General features: G+C 32.7%; 1 protein-coding gene across 1 annotated transcript; it reads left to right on the forward strand.

The window, feature by feature from the left end:
* The first annotated feature begins 1,054 nt into the window (after positions 1–1,054).
* LOC148627274 (uncharacterized) lies at positions 1,055–19,193 on the forward strand. The gene is made up of 3 exons (XM_088570747.1): positions 1,055–1,149; positions 11,947–12,210; positions 12,933–19,193. Exons 2-3 carry the CDS (start codon positions 12,001–12,003, stop codon positions 14,499–14,501), a joined length of 1,779 nt encoding a protein of 592 aa, XP_088426873.1. The 5' UTR covers positions 1,055–1,149; positions 11,947–12,000; the 3' UTR covers positions 14,502–19,193.
* Positions 19,194–19,855: the final 662 nt, after the last annotated feature.

The following is a 19,855-nucleotide window of genomic DNA, read 5'->3' on the forward strand; positions in this document are numbered from 1 at the left end:
ATTTAGAAAGTTCGTGTTTATACAATAGTTGGGTTGTATATTGATTTGATAGTGGAGGCAAGCCACTTTGATTAGACCTAACTATGTAGCTCCTCCAGAATAGTATGTCAAAGGAGCCACCATACTGCAGTTAATAAGGGTCAAGTTTGGTGGGTTGTATATCAATCCTGTAAAACATGACTTCTAGATATCTTGTCTCATCTGTGAGAGAGAAACATATCGGTCAATCAAATTGCTATGACGACTGTAAAACTTCTGTCGTGATGAATATAACCATGACTTAGAATCTTATTTCACAGTATCTGTACTCTACAAAAAAAATCGCGTGCAGATTTAAATATACTGCATGGGAAGTAACGGATAAACTGTGAAAAATGTCTATGGGCTGGGAAATTGGTATAGTGATAATGGCCAACGAGGCATAGACTATTTTCTTCTCAAGGGTCTTCTCAAAAGAACGAGATTTTGTGTTGAGTTAGAAAATGCGCGGACATTTTTTTTCAGCAGCATTGAATAAGAAAGTTGACTATACGGAATAAAAAGTAATCGTGTTTGTCATATAGTTTGGTCAATAGTTTCCCTTTTCCATCGATCTATAAAGTCAGTCTCATAAGAGTGAAGGAATAGGTCAGCGAGTAGAGGAACACAATTTGTTCCCATTGGAATTGCGACCGTTTGTTGAAAAACGCGTCCACCCCATCCTGAAACTTGGAGCATTCTGAGATATATGCATCATCTATATGATAGAGCAAAAATTGAAGTAAGCTACTCGTTTATTCATTTTTTCTGTAGTAGCCCATGCAATATCCATATTTCGTATGAATATATAGGAAGATTGATCAACCAAGAGTGGCATAGAATGTGTCCCCATAGGTACTCACAAGTAAGTAAATGTCGTAAAATATATACCGAATAACATGAACATGAACTGACATGTATACATAAATATCATTCTTCCGCGTATTACCACTTATCTGTATTTTTTAGGAGATGATGTTCCAAATGGTACGAAATTTATTTGGTACGACATTATCATAATAAAATAATTCGTTCCACAAAATGAAAGTCATTAACTGAAAAAGAACACAACAACTTTCCAAGATGGTACTTTCGTAGAAAACTTCAAGACCTTTAACTTAACATCTGAAGGTAAACACGCATTTTAGACCCGACCAACATTTTCAAATATTGTTTATAAAGCATGGTATCCAGATATTGTACTACGATGTTCAAAATACATGCAAAGACAAGGCCATCGGGCACTCACGACACACCCTATCCCGTCGACTGATGACTGCATGATGTGTTGGCTACGTTTATCACTCAGTGTTGACAGTTATGTGCTATATATACATTTACATGTACAAGTATGAACTTAATTATAATATGGAGTAGGCATTGGCCACTATTTGGTTTAACTGTAGGCAGTGGCTCTTCGTCCACGCATTTGTTATGTCTAATGTACGACTATTATTAATGGGTTTGCGAACTGTGATCACATTTATTAAACTGGACAGTTTTCTATTCGTGTAATATAATAGTCAGGCTGCATATTTGATAGTGGGATCAAGCCACTGTGCTTGAAATAGGACGGATTTTATGTTGGTCAGACACAGAACAAGTCACATAATTGACATTGACTGGTGGCAAACTCGATGCATCATCTTTACCAGATATTTAAAAAAATTGTATTAAAGTGACGTAAATGTAAATATCCTATGTGTTGAAAAAGTACTTCGGTGCTAATGCATGGGATATTCTAAAACTTTTAGCTTCTTCAAAGAAGAATTGGTGTGAATGGAAATGTTTCACATGTACAGATGTAAGGTGATTGATTGATTGATTGTTAGGGTTTAATGCCCGAGCAGCAATATTTCAGCTATATTCAGGTGATGAACATGAAATGGATGATAAATTGAACATGAATTAATAATGAAATGAAAAGTAGGATGGAACACAAGGATATTTGTGTCGACAATATTGATTGCCACTGGAAATAGGGAGAGATGGGTAGGGTGGGGCAATGTAGCCTCCTGTGGCAGAGCCCAATGCTTCCTACTCTAGAAGAATCAGGGGTTGAAAATTCCTAAAGCCCGATGCCCAGGACTTAAAAAATTGAACCTCCGACTTGCCGTTTTTCAATGAAATAAGTCAGTTGGGCATGGCAAATCTAAAAAAAAATAAAAACTGTTTTTTGAAAGATTTTGTTGTCATTATTTGGACCATGTTTCTCGATTTATTCCCTGACCTACATGTATAAATAGTTATAACTTTATTTTTAGAATGGGTATTCACTAGATCGATCTATTGATTAGTCATTCTCAAGTCTGAATCACACCTGGGCTTGATCAGACGCTTTTTTTGACATACCACAAATTTTATTGATCAAGTGCTGAAATGATAAAGATCAAATTTTGTTATTTAACTTTTTAGGAAAATATCGTTGCTCAATTACAATTTCACGGTTAAAAAAATGCTGAAACCGAAAGCTGGTGATTAGGCATCAGACCAGGAGACGGAATCAATTGACATTGTGTCTTCTTCCCTGCAAACATAGAAATATACATAAGAATATCAGATAACAAAGTTGCATTTATATATCTTATGATTGGGACTTGACAAAACATTGTTCGGGCTTAGTGTACAAAAGATGAAAAAGTCCAGGGCTCGGGTCTTCCCCAAAAAGTTTTCAGCTCCTGAAGAATACCACAGAAGGGTTCCTTAATGTGCAAGGAACGTGGCATATTTCAAAACACATTGCATCACTATGGTTTGCAGTCAGGTTTTCTGTATTATGGCCTGACAACCCCATCATGTAACATGCCAGGGTTACCCCATTCCACCACCTGGGACACACAACCCAGTTGCTCTGTGGGCAGAGCGCCCTAGCCCCCAACCAGGGTTCTGAGCACTATTTAGCAGTGATTGGTATAACCGTGCTTCATATGCTATAGTCTCATTTCCTCTTAGAATGGTGCATTGAGTGACTAATGACATCATGTGTGCCCATTAAATTTTCATCATTGATGGTGGAGTGTTGTCCACTTCTTTTTACAGTAAAAAAGGCATGAACATGTCTTTTAACAATGTTTTATTAGCTGCAGGCGGATGTTTTGATTGCCATGTTTTCGAGGGGATTTGAAGACCGGGGAATGAAACGGTACTTTGTTGATCTTTTAGATTACATATTCTTGATCACTTACGCATTTTAAAGGACAATAAACATTGTTTTAAAGAATAAAAATAATTTGATAATATCAGAAAAGCATGGACTGGCGGTCCCGTTTGAAATTGAAAATGCCACCAAAGACATTTTTAAGCTAGACCCAAAACAGAAGAAATTATCTTTTTCAACGCCTAAAAAAATATTAAGGATGGTAATTACCACAATCAAACTGCAATTGTTGTAGAAACTAACTTGGCAGCTGGACACGGTTACGAACCCCCTATTGAAAATATTGATAATGATGAAGACATATTATCTGGTCCTGAAGCACCCTAAAAAAATCAAAAATCTGATTGCAGCCAAACAAAAAATAGGTTCTTTCCTATCATTTGTGATAAACTACGTTAATATCTAAGTTAGGGTCTAACTAATGGGGGATCTGTGGACTATGATGAAGGACTAGACATAGTATAAAAACTCAAACAACAGAAAAGAAAAGTGATTAGATGTGACAAGTAATTGACATGTTAATTGTTAACTCCTAATAAACATTTGATCTGGAGTGTAAATTAAAGTTTGTTTATGCTACAAATGTACATTTGGTCTTCAATATCTATGTCTAGCCGGCCTTAGCTGTTATTCCAAATTTTGTCCCATATTTTTTTTTTTAGAATGGCCCATTGAAATTGAAAATGTCCCATTGAATTGAAGGGTAAGGGGGCCATAGTCCCATTGGCGAAATTTTAATCCTAATCACTGATTTAGTACCTTTTACGACAAGCTTAGTGCTACTGCAGGCCTATTTGTTTGACACCTGGACCTGCACTGGGCCAGATGTAAGGAGAAATTGTCTGACTAAGGTTCACTAGCATGTGATTGCTGTCTGGATTAACAGTATTATGATTTAAAATGTGCCTGACTGAATTATGTGTAAAACAATCTTTCTGGATGTGCAAACCTTGGGCTGACATTTTCATCCAGGTGGGGTTGTCTCTTTGACATATACCCCCATACCTTTTCTCATTATATTTGTTTAAAATACTGTATTTTCTGGACTATAAGTCAATATTTTTTCAGCTAAGTGTCAGCCAAAGGATTTTTTAAGACAAAATGTTCACCTACAATGCATTTCATTAGATTTTAGTACACTATTGATTGCTTGAATTTAAAATTTTCGGTAAACTGCTATCATTGAATCAACGAAAGCCGTCACTCGAACAGTCAACCAGTGTTTGAATTCGAATATTATTGTTCATTGCCGCTATCCTTTATGAATGAATACGACGATGTTAATAAAAACTTTGAAACCATTAAAATATATAAACAGACTCTAGATGATACATTAACGAAACTCTTTTTTAGCCAGAAAGACATTATTGAGTGTTCTGGAGTTATTGGTCCTTTGATATGCAAATTTATGCCCATTTACTGTATGTTGTAACACATTTGCACATGGCTCAAATTATAATTGGTTAAGGTGTTATCTGAATGGCTAATTGCAACCAAATTTGCAGGTAACAATTATTTTCTTTTGTATCTCGTAATACCAGGTAATATTGTTTATTAATTACCGCTGGTAATTATGACCAATTCATCAAACGAATTTCCCGCTTATTTCACATATGGGTGCCCACGTTTGACATGTTTACGATTTTGTACACCTAATGATCCAAGGCTTTAGAGCCATTGACACGCCATTCAATAAAAAGTAATTGAACTGGTGGACAATGTACACTTTCACAAAATCACAAACATTAATTTAATTAAGAAATATTATACTTAGTAACATTGCTGGAATAATGTGCTGTTGAAAACGAACCGCTCAACTAGGATCTTCGCTGACACCTATGATATAAATGTACATGTCTGCCCCTTGACTTATATGCTAAATTTGACTTATCTGTGTTTTTTTCATTGATTTTGGTCAAAATTAGGCAATTTGACATATAGTCCGGAAAATACAGTAGTCTTTCAAGTTTGTTAAATATGTATTTTGTCTTAATTCTGAATGATTTTTAATCTGTATTTGTTACATCAGATACGATTTGACAATTTTATTGTATTTGTATCATTTTGTATGTATTTGTATAAAATGAATTTCTCACAATTCTTCATTACTAACATAAATGAAGCATTTCAGTCACTATTCCATGTGTAATTAACTAAAACCAGATGGATGGATAATTAGCCTGTACAGGCTTCCCGTCCTTAAATGTGTGGACCAGCAGTCACTGCCTTCACTGTAAATGTTAGTCCAGATAATAATGATGTTCAATGAGGCATTTTTAATCTGACATTTATGAGGTGACTAAGCTAAAAAATGTTAGCCTCCCAACAGTGTTCTCCCCAGGCCTTTAAAGTGCTGCAGTATTGACCTCAGTACTGTGCTCAAGGTTATTTACAGCATCCTGCAAGGTGATTAGCTCTTGGAACTGATAGTAGTATACACACTATGGTCTGTTGGTCACCACATGACCCTTCAGGTGTCTGAAGCCAATCATAGTTATGACATTGCCAGCAAGATTCTTATCAGTCACTCCACCTGGCCACAAATTAATTTCAGGTAAGGTGTCAATCAGATACAAATATCCTATACTGAACCCTTCAAAACTAATTATGGTCAAAGGTAATTTAACTGTGGCTAAAAGCATGTGGCTATTTATACAGTAGATGCAATGTTGAATGTTGCACAATCACAAGATGTTTTCAACATGTTAAAATGGAGTTTATCCATGACAGAAACCCTATATCATGACTTAAGTCCATATTTGTTCATCACACCTGTGGTACTACTTTTAGACTTAGGGAATTTAATTATCTATTTTTTTACTGATTTTACCACCAAAAACCATGTGCTCTTGAAAAACAACAACATGGCAATGTAAACAAAAGATGTCCACTTCCTTTGTCTTTTCAAAGTGTTTAGGAAGTATCTGATGGAATAAATATTGTTGTATACATTCTTTTATAAGGTAAATCAGCCTCTTAATGATTTTTCAACAAATAAATTTCCTTTGCCGTTTCTGCTGTTTTTTTAAGAGTAAAATTTCAAAACACACAAATGTAAAATTTGACACTTATACAAATGGGACAGAAGCTTACTTCAATAGATATGAACTATTCACCAAAGTTAATGAAAGTGTTTTTGAGTTGCTGTGCGAAAACTTGAAAATCACCCCTTTTTTAAGTATAAAAATTCATAACATGGAAATGATAAATCTGAAATTTATAATAATCGAAAGGGAACTTATGTCAACATAAAAGTAGGTGAAAGTGTTTTTGAGTTATTGTCAGAAAACTTGAAAATCCCCCTGTTTTTAAGTATAAAAATTCATAACACGGAAATGAAAAATCTGAAATTTATAAAAATCGAAATGGAGCGTACGTCAATAGATATGAACAATTCACCAAAGTTTCATAAAAGTTGGTGAAAGTGTTTTTGAGTTATTGTCCGAAGTGTTGACAACGGACGGACAGACAGACTGGTATACCATAATATGTCCCGTCTTAGACAGGCATATAAAAAGGAAAAATAAAAAACCATACTTAAGTTATAATTACTGCAATTGAAGAAAAATGGTAAAATATTTACCTATGAATAATTCATATAAACTTGAACAGTAATGTACATTTTGAATACACAGATCAATTTTTAAATAATACATTAAATTCAAATTGGTACGTTTTGATGTATTAATGTTGTGTCACATGTTGAATACAGTTTGTTTGTTTGTTTGTTGGGATTTAACGTTCCAGCAGCAATATTTCAGCAATATTCAGACGATGAACACAAAATTGATGATAAAATGAACATGAAATGATGATGAAATGAAAAAGGGATGGGACACAAGGACAATTGGGTCGACAAATTTTGATTGCCACTGGAAATAGGGAGAGGTGGGTAGGGTCAGGCAATTTAGCCTCCTGTGGCGGAGCCCTATGGTTCCTGCTCTGGGAGAATACCACAGTAGGGTTCTTTAACGTGTGAGGAATGTGGCATGTTTCCCAACACGGTGCACCACTATGGTTTGCAGTCCGGTTTTCCGTATTATAGCCTGACAACCCCAGCATGTAACACGCCAGGGGTACCCCATTCCACCACCTGGGCCACACATCCCAGTTGCTCTGTGGACAGAGCGCCCTAGCCCCTGGCTAGGGTTCTGAGCACTAGTCGCCTTTTACGACAAGCTTAGCACTGCTGCAGGTCTATTCTTTTGACACACTGGACCTGCATGGGGCTGTTGAATACAGCACTATCCAAAAATTCTTGGGAGAACACTGCTCCCAAGATGGTATACATTGTATTTATTTGGACTATGTAAATGACAAATAGTTTGGTAGTCACATGCATGAGCAGTTCTTACTCAGCAGAGAACATTGACTTTTCATATTTACATTGTATTTGGAATAAAATTTTCATCTAAATATCTGAATAATTATTAAAATATGCATTTGTGTTTTTATCTAGTATTTGTGTTTGTCCATTCACCTAAAATTCTGGCATTTTAATATTGTTTGTCTTTGGAACTTAGTTTGGGCTTTAGTAAAAGGGATGACATTAATTGAAATGTGACATTCTCATAGTGTAAATGTTGTCTGAGACATATAATACACAGATATAAAAAACTTGATTATTAGCTAGTTAATCGATGAAAATATCACAGGGTGGAGAACAAGATTCCCTGACCTTTCCACTTATTTTCCTCTTTTGATGAAATGATCTGAAATAATCATAGCAGACACACAAAAGACCCAAAAAAAGAAAACGGAGGATTTTATTTAATTATCTTTTGAAACAAAAAAAAGTTGTGAAAAGTTAAAATGAAAATTATGATAATAATTTAATTTTGAATTATTTTCATTTTCAGAAAATTTTGGGCGTGGGAAGGGGGTACATGTAGGTGTTACTAGTTTTCAATACTTCTTTTTTATTTGTTTTGGTAGAAAGAGAAATGTGATATGAACATGAAGTTGAGATATTGTAGAATAGAAAACTGAAGGTTTTATTTCAGTAATCACAATACTTTTTGTTATGATCATTTGAAGTCAAGTTGTTATGGTTGATTTATGAAGTACAAGATCTTGTTCCCTGCCAAGTGTTAATATGAGATTTCAGTTATTTCCAAATCTCTTGTATATTTAGGTCCATGACATTGTACATACTTTCGGTCCTTTTTTGCTATTTAAGTTAGAGTTTTGGAACTTCAAGAAATTGTTTTAGTTTTTAAAATAATTAGTGGGGGCGCTAATTGTTATTTTACATTCACTCTGTTACATACCATTTCCAAACTATGATCTTTTGTTCTAATCAATATGCACCTCGCTAACTTGCACATGCATGTTTCCAAAGAACTCTCCGCTCTCACAGTAACTTTGCCAGAGCTTTAGCTGTGCTCGCTATTACATGTGAAGTTGTTTTGACCAACATGAAGAATAATTATGGTCCAGATTGTGGTACATACATGAACTACATGTATACTCTATTCCCACTATATTGTAGGTTCCACTGTATCAAATTATTACTAGAACCTGAACATGGAACAATGCACATTTTCAGTATTTGTAGTGCTGGAACTAGTGGCAGTGTGTAAAGTTTCAAACCTCATATTAATCCAGATTTCCTAAGGACAAGAAAATTAGAGACAAATCAAAATTTTTAGGTGATTTTCAGCCATTTTTAAATTTTGCTATGGTCTTGTTTGGAAAATCACTGTCAAGCCAATTGAAGTAGAATTCGGATTAAAAAGTTATCATGAGCAATTGGAAAGAAGTTATATGCATCCCTTCAAACTGCCATTACAGTATTTTTATGGGAACTATTTCAGAGGATTTCTTTTCATTACTGTGATACAATGGGAACACTTTTTTAAGCACATAAATTTACCTCACCTATTGGCAAGCAATAACTGAGTGTCAATGATGCTACATGTACATCAGAAAAATAAGTTTAATGTAATGAAAGATTAGATGTTGTACTGACTTGAGACAAAATATAAATCCTCTTTTCAGGGGCTGGTTTTTCCTCAGTTTAGAAAACTATAACAGTGAGACCCTAGTATATGTACATGTCATATGAAATGTAGTCTGTACACAGTTATTTTTTAAATGATTTTATACATATATGTAGTTTTGATCAAATTCCTATTTTTTTGTACAAGTTATTGGCAATTTTTTCAGATTTTTAGGAGATCTTTATCACATGTCTCACTTTAACTTGAGAACCCCTTGCACCATAATTGTTTGTTATAATGGTCTGTATACTTTTTGAAGAAAAATCGATTTATATTTTCAGAGTTGTGGTACTTTTTCATACTTTTTATATATTTTTTTTAATGATGGTATAATGCTGTTGTTTTTTATCAGTGCTGTCTTGGTCATTAGTGTCCCTAGCCAATCTGGTTTCTAGACAATAACTTGACTATTAATTTATGAATCTTTATGAAAATTATACAAAATGTCATACCACGAAAAGGAAACTAGGATAGAGTAGGCGGGGTATTACCTTATTAACCGTTAAGCATTAAAGGGCCAAAAGAAAAAAGGACAGTCATAACATCCAGATTATATTTTCCTCTAGTAATACATTTCTCCAGAAGGCATAGTGCCTCTTCAGCAACCAACAGTATTCTTGTTGTGCTATACTCAGGGAACTGATACAGAGTCTATATTCACTCACCACGCTACACAACCAACATGACTGGCTCTTCAAACACACTGGCAAATTAACAAAATTCCTCATGAAAAGTTACATGGTGTATAAATGAGTTGAAAGAACCAGGCAGATTACATGTACATCAGATGTTTGATTTTTTCATCTAGTATTTACATTTAAAATTGAAAATGTTATTACACATTGTATTCACACAACTTGGTTGAAAATTGACTCTAGAATTAAGTACCATACAGATGTTTTTGTTAAAGTAAAAGTATGCAGGGTGTAAAACCAGTAGACATAAATCTCATGGAAAAGTTTTAGTACATAATGTATCTATCTTCAAATAATGAATGAAGTCTAAGAATTAATGCGAAAGAAAATCTGTTCGTTCCAAAACCTGAAACAGAGCATGTCAAGAAATAAATCATGAAGGTCAACCTGCTGTAATTTGTTTAATACAATTTTTAAAGTGCATTTGAAGAACTCATAGATGGCCTCAGGGAAAATTAATATGTAAACTAACTGTGTCACCCTTCTGAAATAAAACAATAAAAATCAGTTCAAAAAGGTCTGAGGTTCATGTTACAACAGAAATAAAGAAACTGAATATAAAATACACATTTGTGACAAATGTACAAACTAAGGATTACTAGTAGTTAGCTGACATGCCAGCTCCAGACCAGCAGAAACCTACAAGAAGTTGTGTCCCATTTGTAAATAAAATCTATCCCAAATCTTCCCACGCAGGGTTGAGAATCACAGTGCATCATAAGCCATACAATAAGGACAATCACACAATTCATGTCATGCCATAAACTACTTTTAAATATAATTTATAGTGTTTTGATATCTATGTAAAGACCCTATGAGCGAATCAATGTTAATTCCAAAAATGCCAACAATATCATACACAAGTCTGTTTGTACATGTACATGTATATGACTGCATGACCAGTCAGCAAGTTTTGAAAGTTTGTTGTTGACTGGTTTTCTGTTTTTCTGTCTAGAATCAGTTGTCTAGAATGTGTAAAGAATCAGTTCAAACAATGCAAACAAGACTGTTGACAGAGTGTTAAATGTTTAGATGTACATGTGGGGTTGTTTGTCACTTTGACATGCTCACCATATCCATTCTCCTTATATTGTGTATATTATTGCCATCATACATGTATTCACTGATAACTGTTAAATAACTGTTTAATATTAATAATTCATAATCACTCATTGATTACAATACAAATCTAAGCAATAACTTATCTGATAATGCATTAGCACCCCATTGATAACAGATGTAAGCTAAATTATTACCCTTATATTCTGGTACTGGTACATGTCAATGATAAAAGCTTCACCCTTGAATCATCACCAATCCAGTGTTAGGTCATGATTAAAGTAGAGTTTTTAGATCCTGTAACTAATGTGATTTTTCATGCATACATGTACATTGTGCAGTACATATATATGTATGTGTCTTAGGCACCTATTAATCAGTGAATACATGTACAGTACATACATTGTAAATATATGCAGTGCATGTGCATTGTAATTAAAAAAACTGTTTCAAATTTATTTATGTAGAATGAACAAAATACCATGCTCAGATCATATTTTACTTTATTTTGAAACAGACCTCTGTGGCTGCTATCCAGGCTTTGTTAAGCAGTTGTGTAAACAAGAGAAAATATTGTTTGGTGTACCAATACTGTTAGACTTTCTAATTTTTAAATAAGAAAGTGTGATAATACTCTGTTCCTTAAATCTTAAGTCAGTCAAAACTGTCTAAACAATCCGATTGTATTGTTGCAAAAATCTTGGTGAAAAATCCAAATTGAACTTACCAGTTACCCATACTGATCCAGCCCATATTGGGCTTGTTTTTCCATTTGATCTGCTTTGCAATATTGATCCTATTTTTTCATATAAAGAAATTTGTCCATATTTGTCCAGTTGTTAATTTTTATTGGCTCTGATTTCATATAGTAATGAATTTGCCATTATGTATTGGTACACATTTTACACAACTGGTTAATATTTTCGAAACTGTACCTGGTAAATTATTACATGTATTTGATAAAAACTGCAAATGTAAATAAAATATGTCATACATGTTTACATTTTATTTACAGATATAAAGAAGTTTTCTAGTTTCATTTCGCCTTTCGACGAAGACATCAATCAACATGGCAGATGATGCAGGACACAAGGCCATGTTGTATTTCTTGGAGATTCTGATGAATAGCAGTACACCCTATACCATCAGTCAATTAGCAGGGCGCTTTGGTAGTCGCAACTTTACACCAGAAATGCGACAGTGTGCAGGTGGGAATGAAGCTGGCTTGAAGAAATTCCTGCAAAAATATCCGTCTTTATTTGCTGTCAATGGAAATTTAGTAAGTCGTATTTAATTACAATGATATACAAGTGAGTTTCTTATCTAATATAATTATTTTTATGGTGTTGTTTAATTTATTTTTTATGGTTTTATTAATGGGAGAAACAGATTCTCCCTCATTTTTTTCGGGGATTAAAGGATTTCTCCACAATTGATAGTTAAATTTAAGATTTTAACTATCTTGAGTGGAAAAATCCCCTCGAAAATGAAGGAGAATCTATATGTATACATGCATTAAGGCTTTAAATGAATAACTGAACATATATAGGTAAATTGTTTGATTGCTCAGTCATGTTAAAGAAATGTATCATGAATTATATTTTGATTTCACAACAAGAAATCATGTTCTTGTAGACTGTTTCATCACTTAAAAACATTCAGTCATCAAAGAAATGAAGATTCATATAGACCTTTGAAAATTGACAATTCACAGCAAATAAATTAAATCTAATAATTTGTAATGAAAATTAGATGTAACAAATAGAATAAATAACCCAACAAAATAAACTCCATTTCTTCAGTGATTTTTAACATCATTGAAATATTTAGTGCTATTATTACTTAATAAATTGTCTACATAAATGTACATTTGTATCTGGTTATTTGTGCTACATGTATGTTCCTTAGATGCCTGCTTAGATAAACACTTATGTATGAACACGTGTCCCTGTCTGTGTGAGAAATGGATATTCATATGTGCTTTTTATATCATTATTGTAGGTAAGTTTAAATGATGGAAGTAGCAGTCTTGGAAAGACAAATTTTCGTGAAAGCAGCCCTGCTACATCAAATGCCCAAGAAGTATCAACTGAGACTGAAGCTGTTCAGTATTTTCGGAGTAAAATGATCAAAAAAGGAGAACAATGGATGGCAATAACCAGTTTAGCTGGACATTTGTCTCAGGCTCCTGCTGAAATAAGAGAATGTGTAGGCCCACAAAATGAGTTCAAGCAATGGATTTTACGTCATCCACTTATATTTGAAATAAAGGCAGATATGGTTGGCTTAAAGGACAATATAACTTATAGTGCTGTTAATCCAAACGCAGAACCTTTACCAGAAGATGGTGCTTTATCTTCAAGATTTAATCAAGAAAAAGATCAACTACTGATTCAGAATACACCTAAGCTTAAGAAACGCCCCAAATCTCTGGATATGTTAGAACCTCGATCACCCACTATTTCTCCACGTTCACCAATGGTGAGAAGTGCTGCTACACCTAATTCCAGTAGTGCTAGATCTGGGCCCACTGAAATGACTGCAAACCAGTATAAAGCTGTCATGTTTATTAAGGGGATCCTGGAAAAGAAAGGAGACATGAAGTTAAGTAGCTTAACAGGACATTTTAGTCAAGCTCCAGAAAGTTTAAGAAACACCATAGGATGGACAAAGCAAGACTTAGAGAAATTTCTCCAGTCACATTCCAATATCTTTCTGGTTTCAGAGGATGAAACTGTTTCTGTGATTAAGAATGCCCGCTTGAATGTTTTCATAACTGGAAGTCGACCACAAGCAAGTCCAAAACCAACTGTAACAGGGAGAAAAGGCAGGATTTATCATATTGCAAAATTATGGGGTATTATTGATCTAGGCAGACATGAACATGTTTTTATTGATAGATCTATCTTCGGTAAACACATTGATGATCTGAATAAGTTATTGCATGTTGGAGAAATGGTGTGTTTTGATGCAATACCTGCACCAAAAGGCAGTCGTGCAAGATGGAGGGCAACAAAAGTATGGAAAGAGCATGAGTCCATTGAAGATTTAATAGAGAAGGTTGCCACCCAGCTACAACTGCCAATTGATGGTGTTCCTTTGAAAGAGCCACCAAGTCCTCTCACAAATATTGATGAAGAAATGAGGCAGATTATTCCAGAGTTGAATGATAGCACCATTGCTTCAACTCCTGTCAGTGTTGGTGGAATAAAGTATGCATTTGGAGATGCTGCTCCGAGTGGTGCTGGAATAGTCCCAGTTTGGAATTTTAAACATGCCGAGTTAGCAGGTTTAAGAGATGTTGACGAATTAGATCTAAGTGACGAGGGAGAATCTCCTAGCTTGTCCATGGTGGCTGAAAGGTACTACATGAATCGTTCTGTACTTGGAGACAGCCCTAGAGATGGAGAAGAGGAAAGCAACACTTCTACTCTCATGAATGGTGTAAATGGTGAAGCAGAAAATGAAAAGAAGCCTGAAAATACTCAGAAGAAAACAGCAGAAGCTGGGTGTCAGACCATTGTTACAGGAGAGGTTTTAGCTACTCAGCTCTTCCATGAAGAATTCTAAAATTTCTAATTAAATTCTTATTTTGTTTAGAAATACTTAAAGTAGCTTTAAGTAGAAAAATGATATTTAATGACACTTTGTATTCCTATACAACTTTCTATGACAAGTTTCATATTAAAAATATTTGTTAGGGCTCATTCCAAAAAGAAATGATTTAAAAAATTTCCAAATCATAATTTAATCTTACATTACGTACATGTACTTTGATTTTATATGGTAATTTTAATGATTTATACAAGTTGTATTATTTTTTTCTGGAAAAGCTCTTTTGCTATGGTGACTTTTTGAAAAGTTAAATCATGAACAGCAGTATTTTACTTTGTGTTATTTATTTAGTTGTTGCTTCATTGGATGTAGAAGAATTTCTGTTTTGAATTTTTCCTATGTGTTGATGTCATGTTGGCTTTGTATGTGTCAGTTCATGTATGTCTTGCTTATTGTTGACTGTCAGTTACATGTAATACATTTTACATTGTCAGTTACATGTAGTACATTGTACATTGTAAGTGGACAACCCTTTGTATATTTATTGTACATGGTGAAGTGGCTTTTCAATGAAAGATTTAGTTACTCATTCACTTAATTGTCTGCATGTACACTGTACTTGTACATGTATAGGTTATTTGTATACACTTTGTAAACTATTACATGTACATGGTACATTGCTGCAGTATATATACATTTGTATAAGAATTTATGTGTGGTAAATTTTTATAAGTAGTAACATAGCCTTATGAAATATAAAACCATCAATCTTTTAAACCTGTAGCTGTTTGTACTGCAGATGCTTAACTTGGTTGTAGACATATTCATGGTTACACTGTATATGTTGTAGAAATTCAGAAATTCAATCTTATTGAAATCATAAGCCTTATTATATGAGTGCCAGGGTAATGTACAAGAATGATATTTCTTGTTTCGATCCCATAACTTGTTGTATACAGCAAGTTGCCAGAGTTATAATCTAGGGAAATATGCCTTTTAAATGTATGCAGTTTGCATATGTTGTTTCTATTTAATATTCTTAATTAGATCTGAATCTTGGTCTTTTTTTTTCTTTTCAAAACATATATCCAGTAGTTCTCAGTTGTCTATGATAAAATTGAAGTATTTATTGAAATAGTCCTTTGGGAACATTGAGTCCAGTCAGATTTATTTTTAAAAAGTTGCAATGTATGTGCTGGACAAAGTTTTAATGAATCAGGCCAGAACTATAATGTCAAACATCTGATTTAAATCATGTTTTAATAATTCATTCATATTCATTTAAACATGTAGTAGTTTTCGTTTGATATTATGAAATCTGGTTTAAGTAAAATATGGGTATGATATCTGTTGGTGGTGGAATTGAAATGGACCATGTAAATTTATATTTTTCCAAAGCTTCAATTGAGGCCAAATATATTTAAATCATAACATCATTTATTCACCTTTTGTTTAATGATCTGACTTCTATTTCCACTGTTTTCTAACAGTCAGCCTATTTCCAGGTTTTCAAGACTTATTTATCTTTACAATAAACAGCCTTTTCCTTACAGATTTTAATTAGATACATGTTTGTGCTATGTATACATTTTGTTTCATGTCATCATTTCTGATGATAGTTTACTTAGACTTGAATAATATGGTCAATACATGTAGTCCGTTTCTTTTATTCTTAAATAGAAAAAAGTTGATAAATATGGAAATATTTACTTTGTAATATTTAATATTTATATTCCCTGTTTAGATTTTTAAGATATATTTTGTGATTTCTTTTTGAGATTTTATTATTTGCCTTGATGGTAGTGTAACTTAAAATGTGTTTTGTCTTGTCAAGAAATTCAATGTATTTGTTTTCCAAAGTCTCTCTTGGTATAATATTCAAAAGGATAATGCATGTTTTTTTTTTAAATTGTTGAATGTTAAAAAGGTGTATATCAGTTATTATTTTGACAAATATTGAAAAGTTTTTAAAGATAGTAGATATTGTTTTCGAACAATTTCGGCAATAAAGATAGATTTTCTTTTAATCTATCAATTTTCGACAAATGCTTTCGATTCTGTTTGAAACAGACATATTACTAGTCATGAATCATTTTTATTCTACCAAAAACTTTATTTTTATTTTATGTTATGTTTCACAACTCATTTACACATGATTTTGTGCATAAAATTCTTATAACCTTACAGTTTCTCGATTATTAGTCAAGTTTTATTTTTGAGTATTAGTAAAGTTATAAAAGCAAGTTAACCTGCATAAATTTTTTGGATGCTTTTTAAGATAATTAGGATTTAGATTTATCATGTTTTCAATTAGCCCTGCACTACTATACAAACCACATTGTTAATGACCTAGCCTCATCATATCCTTCAGATACACTTATTCATAGAAATTTCATTTCAGGCTTAATGTAATTTACATTTATAATCAAAACAAACATCAAAATTAAGTGTATAAGATCTTTGTCCAAGGTTTTATGTAAATGAGTTGTCTTCTTTGTTGCAACTGTTTTTTCCCATGACTTATTATTGCTCTATTGTTCATTTTCCTGTTTATTTATATTTTTTGTATAAAAAATTATATAATAATTTTAATAAATTTTAATTAAAATTAAGAAATAATATTTGTTCAAGCAATGTACCTGAAACATGCATGTACATATTTCTTAAATTATATAATGTACATGTATATAAGTAACCACATTAATTAATGATGAAACATTTTCCAGTGAAGGATGAAAATTTAATTTGTTTTTTTATGATTGTGTACAGTTGAAGGATTTATCTGGAATATTCAAAAGGTATAGTAAAATTAAATTGCTAGATACAATAGATGAAATGTGTTATGCAAATTACAAATGCTATAGTGGAAATTATAATTCAATGGAAAAAAAATAAAATGTATAAATGTTAATTTCATGTCCACTCAAGAACCATGCAAAGTTCCGTTAATTAAAAGTTAAATTTATGGTAAAAATGTATTGGTCCCAGAAATGAAAATGGGATTTCAATTATTGTTACCAGTTGTATGCAAATGTCAATAAATAAGTATATTCTAATTTTAGTTGGTTCTTAAATGGACATGTAAATGATACCAACCATTCTAGTTTATAATGTAATATAATGCATGTATTTAACCAAGTTTTTGTGTTCTATGCACAGTATGAAGTGGTGCTGTGTGTTTGAAAATCCCATTTTATTTTTTACCTCAGGTTGCGTCTTATTTTTTTTTAACTGTGGTTTAGAGAGCCATTTGCATTTTCGCATGTTTTTTTTTTAATCATGATTTTCACTATTCAAATAGCATAGATTTCACATGTATAAATCATTTCATTATCTTCACCAAACTGCATGCAAGGCTGTGAATATGTGTGATTTTGTAGAACCATACAAAAAATTCTTTTACTGACAAATAGATATAGATCTGGTTGTTTTTTTTAACTGTTGGGTATTAGTGATATTAATTTAAAACATTTTGTATGATAAAATATAGTTGGGTACTAAAACTGTAAAAATTCTTAAAAAAACATATAATACATAGCTAAGCAAAAAATAAGTTCTACCCAGTCTGAGTTGTTGATAATGAGTAATGTTAACTGTATAGTTAGATATTTTAAAGTGAAATGTTTTGCCAGTCTTTTTATCCTTACATTTTCAATGGTGTAAATTTTTCTTATTTTAAATCATTTAACTATTTAACAACAGAATGTTCTAATGGGTATGGATTATGAGGTAGTATATGTTTAACAGGCCTGTAGCAAAGGGGTTCAGGGTGTTACAATCTCCTCTTTTAAGGAATGAGTATTTAAAACAAGCTTAAAATTGGTGAAGTATTATTACAGTCAAAACATTTTTTGCCTAAATACCCCTCAAATATTTGCCCATAGGCTTGTATTAAATATTTTTAATATGATATCCTATAAAAGTCAAATTATTACCCAATATATCTTCCCTGGGTAATTCAGATGCAGAAATTGTATTTTTTGTATTATCAGAATAGAAATAATTCATGTTATGTATGGTGTTGTATCAATTACTCTTGGGTTGGCATTATATCTTTGCTGACAATATATATAAAATAATTAAATATAAAGACCCAGCAAGTATAAAGACCTCACCCCCATGAATTATTTCTTAACAAAATAAAAGCAACCTGTGAAGTATCCTTCTATACAGATAAAAAGATTCCCATTTCATGTGTTATAATTATCAATATACTGGTTCATGGTAGGCGAGTCATTTCAAATTGGATATAAACAAGGATGTTGAAATGATCAGATCTTCTAAATCTGACTAGCTCATTTGATTAAAGACTGTCAAAAATCTTAAAATGTATCATATACATGTACTGATGTTTGCAAGTAACTGAAAACTATGTCTCATACAATTTACTGAATCAAGATCATTGAAAGTGTGAGTAATTGTTACCTCTGAAACACCATATACAAATAAATTAGACATTTTCATGGCCACTGCCTATTTCTGATCCATTTGATGTGACTCTCTGCTATGAATTGTAAAGGATTGTGATATTATTACTGTATTTTGAGATATTTTGCTCATAGGATCATTTGTTCACAGCAGAATTTGCAGTCACAGAGCTGTCATTTAGACAAAGCTTTATTGTAGGTGTGTTTTCACCTTGCCATTATGAAGGATACATCTATTTCAAACAGAATAAGTAATAAAAAATAAAGAATTTCAAGTTAATTAGAAGATGTTATATTTAGTTTTTGCCAGTAGTGTGTTTTGTTTGTTTTACTTGGGTCTTATGTCCATTTAAAACAGTACTTATACATTGGTAAGATAAACATCTCATATTCCATGGTCATATAAACTACATGTATATGTAAATAACCAATGTATTAATAGGTTTTCTTCTAAGTGACTAGATAAAAAGAAAATATCAGCAGGGTTGATTTTTTTTAGGTTAAATTTTTGAAATATTCTTCTAGAGCGGGTGCAATGTAGATATCTTTTGTGGTAAAATTGGTAAGAAATTAATGTTTCAACCTAAAACCGCCTAAACTACCCCTGACATCCCATGCTTTGCAAATTTTAGGGGAACGAGCATGCCTGCCACGCCCTCGCCTGAATCCACCCCTGATCAGCATTATAAGCTAATGATCAAACAAGGTGAAAGGCCAGCAACATTGTTTATCCTGCCATATTCATATACATCTATCCAAAATCTATAGTAGTAGAATGTCAAATAATTTCTGAATTTGTTTTTTTTTCCTTTGTGCTGTTATCTTTGAAATTTTATCCAAATTAAATAGTTAAAATATCAAAAAGGCCCAACAAACAGGAAGTTGATGTTGCTCTAGTCTGAAATTGATTCTAATCATACCTATACAAAGCTAGTGTCAAAA

Source organism: Perna viridis, chromosome 1 (assembly GCF_037379345.1).
Source record: "Perna viridis isolate PV_CMFRI_1.1 ecotype Kerala chromosome 1, ASM3737934v1, whole genome shotgun sequence".
In the NCBI taxonomy this organism is placed as follows: domain Eukaryota; kingdom Metazoa; phylum Mollusca; class Bivalvia; order Mytilida; family Mytilidae; genus Perna; species Perna viridis.

What these genes read in the sequence shown, in the direction of transcription:
- LOC148627274 (XM_088570747.1), top strand. Translation starts at nt 12,001, where the DNA reads ATGGCAGATGATGCAGGACACAAGGCCATGTTGTATTTCTTGGAGATT. An exon ending in TTGCTGTCAATGGAAATTTA is followed by an intron (nt 12,211 to 12,932) that starts GTAAGTCGTATT and finishes TCATTATTGTAG; the next exon opens with GTAAGTTTAAATGATGGAAG.